This window comes from Aplysia californica, unplaced genomic scaffold (assembly GCF_000002075.1).
Source record: "Aplysia californica isolate F4 #8 unplaced genomic scaffold, AplCal3.0 scaffold00123, whole genome shotgun sequence".
Taxonomy (NCBI): Eukaryota; Metazoa; Mollusca; class Gastropoda; order Aplysiida; family Aplysiidae; genus Aplysia; species Aplysia californica.
Genome location: NW_004797393.1, coordinates 216,536 through 227,410, shown reverse-complemented (window position 1 = coordinate 227,410; position 10,875 = coordinate 216,536). Strand labels below are relative to the sequence as shown.

The following is a 10,875-nucleotide window of genomic DNA, read 5'->3' as shown; positions in this document are numbered from 1 at the left end:
TCAGAAGTGTCATGTGACTGCTTTAGCCAATGACAAATGTGGTCGTGTACTTTCGGAATCACATCTTTCTACGTTGGTGATGACTGTCCACTCCACTGACTATTCGCAAGAGTCTGTCGAAGCAAGAAGCAGTGAAAAAAAAAGAAAAGAACGGAAGGATAGTTTAGGCTCTTTCAGTTTGCCTTTCAGTACTTGATCTAGAGTTTATTTGTTGTCGCTTCTATCTCGTTGTCCGGCATTATAAAGGTAAGTGAGACTGTTCCACTGCACAGGCTCAGGTTTACTACTGAATCACCGTTCAATGAAATTAGTTGATGAAGCGTAGGCCTACGCCTACAGCTGTGTTTCATTTTCGGGTGGTCTTTGTACCCAGTAGGTTACCCCATTTGTTCAGTCTTTCTATGTTTCAGACTTGAGTCAGATAGTGTCGCACAGGCTATCTGTGTCTAATTTTTGTCGACAGTCGACAGGTCATACTCATACAGAGCAGGGTATCATGATCATGGAAAAAAAAACATTCTTGATTTGTATAGATCTAGAATCTATTTATAGACTCTATTCTCTTCATTATTTTAAACTGAACAGTCTTGACATTGGCAGCACAACAAGTGGAGGAAGTAAATTCCTTAATTCTAACAGGTGTCCCTTCTATGTGTTTGTGGGTTAGCTCATCTTCTAAGTCTCTCTTGTGACTTTGTGTAAGGTAAATTTTTTCAAAGTGACTAGCCGTACTGCCTGAGAGTTTAGCCGTATTTAAGTACCGCGAGTAATTATTCAGGTTTACAATAGATCTACATGCAAGTCAGTAAGGCACCTTTTGATTTTGTCTGAAATACATTACAAACTAAAAATTTCTTTTACAATTCAGCCATCAATACTAAGTACGGCTAGCCAAGAAGTCTAGCCGTCCTTAAGTACGGCTAGCCTGGCTAGCCAAGAAGTCTAGCCGTACCTAGCCTGCCTGTCTAGCCGTTCTTATCTTAGGCCCTAGATCTTATGCCTATTAACATTAGAAAACAGGTCTCATTAGTAATTACAGTCAAACCTGTGTAAGACGGCCACCCATTGTCAAGGAGAAAAGTGGCCGTATAAGACAAGTGGCCGTCTTAGGCAGGACTAATCAAGATGAAGAAAACAAACCATTCCCATCTGAAGTCCCAATCGAAAGTAGCCGCATTGTTGTTGTTTTTGTTGTTGGTTTGTATTTTGTTTGTTATTTTGATTTTGTTGCTGATTTTGCACAAGGGTGACAATAATACGAAATGTATAAAACGAGGAAGACCGAGTGCCAAGTTAAAACTGACACATGGGTTGCCACCACTCGGAGAACGAGCGACGCTTCAGTCGCAAGCTCATGTTAATGTCCATTGTTTCTTTGTTACAGACTTGGTAAACAGTGACCACTGATCTCACTTAGGATTTGTGTATGAGTTCTGGGAGGGGTTTGCGGGTTATGAGGGATCACACGCTTACCTCACCTGCAGCTGAAAATTGGTACCTATTGGTCAACAGTGGGAGGGGCCTACGCAACATGATCGGTTGGAGGGACTACCTAACAACTATAAGTGATTGGATTATGACGGCTCGCTCACAACGCTAGGGGTCAATGCACAATTTATGACAAAACGTAACAGAGTCACTGAGGTGGCCGTCTAAGACAGGTGTTATTGCTTAGTGTGATAGGGGTTGTGTGTTAAAATATGGTGGCCGCGGCCGCGTTGAACAGGTGCCTGTTTTACACAGTTAAATTATATAGAAAAAACGCAAGGGGGGAAATGGAAAGTGGCCGTTTGTACAGGTGGCCGTCTTATAGAGGTGGCCGTCAGGGCAGGTTCGACTGTATTCAGGTTTAAAATACATGCACTGACATTAAGGGACCTGGTTTCGTCTCAAATATAAATACTTTAGGTACTGCAAACTAAAATTTATTTACAATTCAGTAGGCCTATTTTTTTTGGAAGTGCCTTTGCAACGCAGCGTTGCCATTAGCGCCCGTGCTAAATAAAACGCCGCTTTGCGATTCGCGCCAGTGCTAAAAAAAACGCCGTGTGTTAGCGTAGGCTATATATATGAAGCTTAATCTGCCTTTCGTTAACGGAAGTTCCTCTGGCCGAAGTGACAGCACGTCTGCATTTGAAGCCAAATTGGTTTGTTTTCTGTCCTCTTCTCGACTGACCAACAAATTTTCCCCATAATTAGATCTATATCTTGTTGCTTTGTAGTTTTTTTTAATGTAGTGGTGAAGCATGCAGATTCTGGTTTTGTCCCCAAGAGGAGATAAGCCTTAGTTAGCTTGCAGGAACACGTTCTTGGCGCCCTGAATTGTCCACCATTGACACAGAGGCACGACTGAAATGCTATGGTAGCTCAAAGTGATGAGGAAACTGTACTGGAACACTTGCGTAAAAAATAATGCAGCAGTGGTCCGAATGCAGCAGAGTTTACAGAGAGTGAAGGCGGGCTCGGAAAGACAGCCGCGGTCAACAAGGCCTTGCTCGATCTTGATCCTCTTCCCGTCTGCTGACCCAGCAATGCATGACAAAATTAAAATGAAAGTAGTTAGAGGGAGAATGGAAGAAGGCCAAGTCGGGAAGAGAGGTTTGAGGGGGTAAAAAAAAAGAAGGAAAAGGGTAGGGAGTGGAGTGAGCAAGATCATTCTTAAATTGGTCACTTTTAAGCACAAGGGGGCTATCCCAAAAAATACTGTTTTGAAAAAATCAAAGGTAAAATTTTTGCCCCTTGTTCAATTTCTTTCAAATTAAGACAAGGAGAGTTTTCTCTATAACCATACAAATATATTTACACACCAATAAAACCAAATTTCTCCTATAGATAAAACAATGCTCACTTTTAGTGTAGGTCAAGATTTCTGGAAAACCCCGAAATTCGGGTTAGCCCGCATGTCCTTAAAAGCAACCAATTGCAATACTACATTCAGGACGCCGTGAACATAGTCGCTGCAAAACAAAAAAAATATGTCACATGATTTTACGTCAGCTGACTCATTTACTTATTGTAGGTTGCTGTTTTTTGTATACTGGAATGAAATTGGTACGATGTTTGTGTGAACATACCAATTAAGAATTAGGCTCTATACGTTACGTGCACTAGTTTCAAACATCACCTTGCATAATAATGTGGGTGGTTGGAGGGTGCTCTGGTGTGGTGTGCTTCTTGTTTTCTATCAAACATCTATCGTCCTTATCTCCCCTTCTTCTTTGTTATGTTTGTTACCCTCTTGTAACCCCTCTAATCTTCTGGCGCTCATATGACCTATGCAGTTGCGAGGGCCGTAAAACCTCTACTGTACTAAACCTAAAGCATAATTGGGGGAGGGGGGGGTGGGGGGATGTCATACTTGTTAGACTATTAGATTGCTTTTATCAATATACAGAAGGGAAACAATAAATCCTGGATTGTTGGTCCCTATATTAACATGATTAAGTTGAATTATGTCCCTGTAATTGTATTTTTCTTTATCTACCCTCACAACAAAGATTGTCTGATCTTAGTGATCTTTACTCACTCCTCCTTCCTGTTTTAATCACATGTACTCATGCTCATTATGATTTAGTCTTGTCAGTGAAGCCAGAGAGGGCAGACCTCATATTATTTTCATCATTAAATCACCCTTCTTCATCTAGAAACGGAGTTTTTACTTTTGCTTTATTAAATACAATAATGGCAAACAACCCCAGTGCAACAATACTTAGTGTCCGAATTGGCCTATTTTTGGTCACTCATGGAGGTTGTATGATGGGAAATGCTGGTTGTCGAAAGAAAATGATTCACCAGTACTTTTTAGAATATTGAATATTGTGTGGGAAAATCAAGAGTACAACACATCAGTGTTTGTTTGTTTTGTATACGGTTTTACGGCGCTCGTAACTGCATAAGGTCATATGAGCGGGCGGGACACACCTAATACTTTTTCGTTGGTAGGAAATTTTGAATTTTGCACGGGTGGCGGCCTAAGCTTACTCTTATCGATTTTAGACCACCAAGGGATCTTTAACGTGCGCAACTTGCACCCGGGCCCTCTGAGATTTTTCGCCCTTGTCCGAGAAGGCTAGGTGTAGATCTTTCCTACCAGAAGGTATCCCTCTAATTCTAATGTCACAGACCAGTTACTTTGATCAGTCTTTCATCAGTTTAGAACAGATATTGATTTCAAATCTTAAAGTTTGTTCATCTGTCTTGCTTTTAATGAAAAAAATACCCATCTAGCTTGAATAAAAGTAGAGATATTTGCGGCTATAAGGTTTGCCTGGTGTCAGAAGTAAAATTATAGTGAGAAAATGGCTGCCAAAGTTTGGTGACTTCCAATATTTGAGAGTGTCTTTGTAAACTCTCTCTCTCTCTCTCTCTCTCTCTCTCCCTCTCTCTCTCTCTCCCTCTCTCTCTCTCTCTCCATCTCTCTCTTTCCCTCTCTCTCTCCCTCTCCCTCTCTGTATCTCTAAAATTATTTCCTCTGTTGCTTTTAAAATATATTGTATTGCAGACAGATGAACCTGAATCAAGAGCATAATCTTTTGAATGTTTTTTTGTTACTTCTTTTCAGGGAAAATAGTCACAAGTCTCAAGATGGATCTGGGAAGCTTATTGTTGGTTTTTGCAGCAATACACTCCACCACCTTGATAAACTTCTCTGCCTGTGGCGCTCAGGATTACTATGAGGTCTTGGGACTGAAAAAGGATGCGTCTGCAAAAGATATTAAGAAAGCATTCAGGAAACTTGCTTTGAAGTATCATCCAGATAAAAATAAGGAGGAAGGTGCCAAAGAAAAATTCCTCGAAATTGGCAAAGGTACAGTGACTGATTGTGTGACTTATGAAAGGGTTTTTGTTGGGTTTTTTTTTTGTTTAAATGATGCAAGCAAATCTTTAATTAATTATGTGATACATCCTCAAAAATAGTTTCAAACACTTTTGTAGTGCTCACTCATCTTTTCAGCCCCTCCCCTTTATTTAGATTTGTAATCTGTAATTGGATGGGATGTTTGGTCAGCCATTGAGGGTTTTTTAAATACTTTATAATGTCTGATTCCTTCTTACTCCCAGTTTTTGAATGCCAAAGATGTCTTGATTGCGTATTCATTTTTACAACCTTTTAAATTTTATTTTTTCATTTCAGTTTTTATTTTACATGTTTAGTGATATTTCAAATTATTGATTTTTTTTTTCATATAAATACTTCAATAACTTGCTATCTGTGGTCTAGACATGTCTTCTTCTAGTTTACTCTGGTTACACTGTAGACATAAACTGTTCCAGTGATTTTTGGCTGAATGCACAAAAGGCTCAAGATTTTATTGATGATTTGGTCAGGTTTTATATACCGAATGGCCTCTTTTAAGCACAAGCGGGCTATCCTGAAAAATTCTGTGTTGGGAAAATCGAAGGAAAAGTTTTTGCCCCTTGTTCAGTTTCTTTACAAGACGGGGAGAGTTTTCTCCATAACCAAAGAAATATATACACATCAATGAAACCAAACTTCTCCTATAGAGGTAGGGCAATGCCCCCTTTTCGGTAGGTCAAGATTTCTGGAAACCTCTGAAATCTGGGTTAGCTCGCTTGTCCTTAAAAGTGACCAAATGTGACTTTTTTTTTTTTGTTGTTTCTGCTCCAGCATTCATTAAGTTTTTCTTAAAGTGAGAAATTTGCTGTATATTTTTGTTTTATGATATGATATAAACATTTTTGAAGCTTGCTAACAAAATGAACATTTGTGAAGCTTGCTAACAAAAGGACTTACTTCTCGGATTCAAGCCGAAATTTGACCCATATGTCGATTTTTGGCCAATATCTATATTTGTGGATTGCGAGAAGTAACTCATTTTGTCGGCACGCCTCACATTTCTTTGGTAGGTTTGTGATAACTCTACACGCTGTTGTTTGAATTGGACCGCTTGTTTTTGCTTTCAGCTTATGACGTGTTGAGTGACCCGGAGAAGAAGAAGAAGTACGACATGTTTGGAGATGATGGCTCCAACAGTGGAGGAGGGGGTGGCGGTGGCACAAACGATTTCCACGACTTTTTCAAAAACTTTGACGAGGCCATGAATGCGCACCGTCAGGGCCAGCACTACAAACACTCGGGCAGCAACGGATTCAACCACTTTGGCTCCGGATCCTTCGGAAGTTTCTTTGACTTTGACGATTTGTTCCACGATATGGACGACGAAGAAGAAGTGATGTTCCAGTCGTTTGGTGGCGGGCAGAAAAAGAGAAACAGTGGATTCCAGAACGGCAACAACATGCACTTTTCTTTCGACGATTTTGGGTTCGAGGATATGTTGGATGATTTGTTCGAGGACGATCATGGCCACCACAACAAGTACGACCGCTTCAGCAATCAGCAGTTTGCACACCACCAGATGCACCAGCAGATGCACAGCAACATGCACCGACATAACGGGCACCATGCACACCGTGAGTCCAAGCTTTTCTGGTTTTGTGTGTGCAAGTCCCCTTTAACTCTTTAAGTCCCTCTTTAAGCCCTGAGATTTTTTTACTGTTTCCTGGAGGGTTTTTTTCTACATTCACATAAATCTAGTGCTCTATAATGTATGTCTCAATATAACCCTAAAAACTTTCCTCCAACTTCTAAAGAGCGGAAACAAAGGCTTAGTCATTACTGAAAAACTTGGTTCAGGAATAGTTAAGAAAAACAAGCAAAACTAGCACTAAATGAAAAGAAACAGTTGTCACTGGTACTAAACGCTCTCAGCGTCCGATGGGGAACAGGGTTATTACCGCTGGATGCTCCCAGCGTCCGATGGGGTTCAAAGAGTTTTAACATTTTATACAGTTTAAATTGTCCATTACGGCCATCTATTGTAGAGGAGCGAGGAGAAAAGTGGGTATTCCATTGTGGAAGAGAAAAGGGTTGTCCTTGACAGGTGCGCCTCTTGGATAGCGTTGGTGACCTAGTGATTAGGCTACCGGACTCCTAATCGTGAGGTTGCGGTTTCGGGGGTTCGAGTCTCAGGCCCGACGTTGAGTCCTTGGGAAAAGCACTTTACACAAATATTGCTCACTTCACCCAGGTGGGAATAGGTACCCGGCCAAAAACTGCTAAAGATCTTGTCAGTAGGTTAGTAGTGTTTGGGGCCCATAAATGACTGCTTTCACTGTATGCTTCCCAAGAACTTATGTTTGTTTCAGAATGCTCTCAAGTCTGCTGGGGTAATAGTATAGATTGTGAAGCGCTTAGAGCTTGCTGTTGAGCGGGGATTTGCGCTATAAAAATGCTATCTTTTTACAGTAGGCTTGAGTAGGGCACAGATGACTTAAGCTTGTTGGAGATTGACAAAGTCAAATGTGTTTGACTCATCCATAATTCAGGGGAACTGATAAAGCAAAAAATTAAAGAGATATTAGTCGGGAATGGCAAATTTTACGAGCTGTCTCTGTGATTTCAAATTTCCCATATTCGTGTTATCTGTGCTCGACCGACTGTTATAGAGGAGAACAAAAAAAAAACCCAGCAAAAGATAATGGGAAGTGGTTGTTTGTACAGGTAATTATCATGAACAAGTGGCCGTAAGAGACGTTTTAAGTGTATACTTTTTATTACCTGTTTACCAGTGCGTTCTATATGTATAGAACATGGTTTTCCCATCCTTTTTGCTATTGAACTTTCCATTTTTCCTTCAAGAAAATGATCAGGTCTCATTGTGTTTTTTAAAATATATTTTATCTCTCTAAATATTTAAGGATAAAAAAGAAACAAAATGCTCCGACTCAATAGTATTTACAAGAAAATAGAATACAACCTTTTTCACACTCTCTTCTTGTTCCTTTTTTAAATTGAACTCTTTCCACTTCGTAGGCATTATATAAAAAAATTACTCAGACTCTTGTATGTGCACATAATGTAACGTGCATACTAAAGTGGACAGCTCACCTCACTACTGTAGAGTAGTATAACATTTTTACGATATCGAAATTGTTACCTGTAGTGAGTGAAGTGCTAATTAGGTTGAAAGCAGTAACTTTTGACTCCTCATCCCTGTAGTTGACGCTCTAAAACTCAGTTTTCTCTTGAATTCAAATTGTGACTTGATAAATTGTTATAAAGTGTTATAAGATTCCTGTAGTTGACGCTCTAAAACTCAGTTTTGTCTTGAATTCAAATTGTGACTTGATAAATTGTTATAAAGTGTTATAAGATGGTGTCTATTTTCTATGAATGAGGTGTGTGAATTTACTACTCTGCTCACTAGCTAAATTATCATAACAGCTATAATTAACCCTTTCAGCCCCAGCTATTTATGCACTCTCTGACCCCAGTCCCAGCCAATACAGCAGTATTTCAGAAAAAGAGGCACGCATTCTAAAAAGTGATGTAGTATCTTTGTAATGAGGTTCAGATAATGGCGTATAACAATGTTTAAAGGAAAAGGAACAAATATGATCAAAATTAGAGTTTAATTAGGTTCGCTTATATGAACAAATGTTCAAATTTGGTATCCCCTCGAAACTGAGAATATTTTTTAAGCTCTTGGGATGGTGGGAGGTACAAGTGCTGCTGAAAATATACACGCTTGGGGCTGGAAGGGTTAACATTTAAAAAAAAAAGAAATGTATAATATGTATATTTATATCTATTTTGTTGTTTCCGTCTGTAGGACAACAAAGATGCCAGCAAGTGACGCAGCGTGTGGGTAACCAGGTGATCACTTACACACAGTGCAGTTAACTGGTCCGGCCGCGCGCGTCACCCAAAAGTTCTTATTCTGTTGTTTGTGACGGTGGTGGTGGCTTGCCTTGCTCGGGAAACTTCACACCTCGCTTCTAAATCATCGATGCACGTTTCTGCTGTCGCAGGCGACAAAGAAGGAAGTGTGCCAAATGACGGAAGGAAGTGTGCCAAACGACGGAAAGAAGCCCGCAAAACAGCTGTTGTTTGGGGATGTCACACGACGTGTCAGTGTGTCTGGCGACTCTGAGCTGGTATTTCTTTATTGAAGTCCGCTCCAGCATTGTTCTGAGTTTAGTTGTTGTTATTAGAGCTATAATTAACATGCGTGTCAATTCTCGTGAAATGAAGTACTCAAGTGTAAATCATTCTTTTTATGGATGTCATGAACAATGTGCCTTATTTGTGCCCCGCATCGTTATCTATAGTGAAAATTTATGTACTCGGAGCGTATCAAAGTTTAAGGAGAGTGTTTATGTATATATTTACAGATTTCTGCATTTTTAGATGAACTGTGAATGCTTTCAGTGATGGCAGTAGAAAAAAACGAGCTGTCCATCACGGGATGTTGCTTCTTTTCTGGTTTGATTGACGGTCATCAGTACCGATACGCTGTCATTGTGTGTTCAAACGTTTATGTAAAACTCTGGAATTCAGTACTTCTTTTTTGCTGTTGACAAGAGATTTTCACTTTGTTTGAAGGACTACAAAAGTTTTTCTGTTTGTTTGAAGGACTTGTCCGCCTGTCCTCCCTCGTGCGACTGTGATGTAACAAGCATATCTCCACATCGTCGGCCATCTGTTCGGATGTACCTTGCTCAAAATTTAGACATACAGTCGAGCCTGTTCTAGGGAACGCCCTTACCTGTCTTACCTGTCCTGGGCAACATCGTCATTGCACACCGGACAGGTCCATAAGTGCTCAGTTATGTAACTCAATAGAATGACCAAATTCTAAATGTTGAAAATAACATGAAAAAAAAAATAAATATATATAATATATATATATATATATATATTAAGAGAATACAGTTTGTAAATGAATTGAAACATTTTTTTCCCTCCCCTTAGGACCTTTGAACAGCTTGCTGTGGTTAAAGTTACCAAGATAGCACTCATGACAGTGTTGGTGACACTTATGTGATGGGTTAACTTCCTTTCTCATGGTTTTTTTTGTTTGTCTGTACTTAGACAAATGTCATTCCTTAACGATACGGGGCAGTTTCTTTATCTTTGAGGTATAATCCTTGTGGTAATGGTGTGTTTTATTCCATGTCATAATTCTTGAAAGTACAAAAGTTTTGTATTGCTTACTCTTTGTGAGTAGCTGTTGGGTGCTTTGGTGTGGTGAGTATCGTCTACATTATTTTTCATGGTTCCTTCTTGCTTGCTTTAGTGGGATCTGTCCACATTCTTTGTGTCAGTTTGCTTGCTGCTCTATTTCAAATCAAACAAAGGAAAAAAAAATCAAACAATATTCGAGGTGTCATGTTACCTTTTGTGCCAAGATGATAAAAGAATTATATTTTTTTTGCAGAATGAGTTTGAATGCTCCGAGATGAGTGAAATGTGATTTTGAGTTTGTTTGTTTCATATCACTATAAGTGGTTAGGCTCTCGGACTCGCTACCGTAAGGTCGTGGGTTTGAATTCTGTCAGGTGCTCAATGTTGTGTCCTTGGGAAAAGCACTTTACACAAATTTTCCTCGCTTCACCCAGGCGGGAATGGGTTCCCAGTTACTATAGACGGTGAAGGATCTTGTCAGTTTGTTATATTCAGTGTTTGAGAGCTTAACCAGCTGCTTGCACTGCATGCTTCCTGAGAAGCTGAGAATGTTTCTGAGTGTTCTGTGGTCTGCTGGGGTAATAATATAGTGTAAAGCACATGAGCTTGCTGTTGAGCGGGAGTATGTGCTGTACAAATACTATTTATTGTTATTATTATGACTCAAGTTGTGTTGTGTTCTTCAAATCAAATCTGAAAATTCAAACTGTCAACGAACTGTAGCCAGAGGTACTGCTGTGATGTATGATGTGCCAAGATGATGAAATATGTTAACCCTTCCAGCCCCAGACGCTTTTGTGCACTCCCTTACCCCAGTCCCAGCCAATACAGCGGTATTTCAGAAAAAGAGGCTCGCATTCTAAAAAGTGATTTAGTACCTTTGAAAT

At 39.8% G+C, this 10,875-nt stretch overlaps 1 protein-coding gene across 1 annotated transcript; it reads left to right on the top strand.

Moving 5' to 3' along the window:
* The first annotated feature begins 52 nt into the window (after positions 1-52).
* LOC101855247 (dnaJ homolog subfamily B member 9) lies at positions 53-9,689 on the top strand. The gene is made up of 4 exons (XM_005096196.3): positions 53-246; positions 4,562-4,807; positions 5,926-6,432; positions 8,634-9,689. The coding sequence occupies exons 2-4, from the start codon at positions 4,585-4,587 to the stop codon at positions 8,702-8,704; spliced, it is 801 nt and encodes a 266-aa protein (XP_005096253.1). The 5' UTR covers positions 53-246; positions 4,562-4,584; the 3' UTR covers positions 8,705-9,689.
* The last annotated feature ends 1,186 nt before the right edge of the window (positions 9,690-10,875 follow it).

Bases quoted from the DNA above. Each gene is read 5' to 3' on its own strand.
- LOC101855247 (XM_005096196.3), top strand. From the start codon at position 4,585: ATGGATCTGGGAAGCTTATTGTTGGTTTTTGCAGCAATACACTCCACC. The intron at 4,808-5,925 runs GTACAGTGACTG...TTTTGCTTTCAG, and splicing joins ATTCCTCGAAATTGGCAAAG to CTTATGACGTGTTGAGTGAC. The intron at 6,433-8,633 runs GTGAGTCCAAGC...TTCCGTCTGTAG, and splicing joins TAACGGGCACCATGCACACC to GACAACAAAGATGCCAGCAA.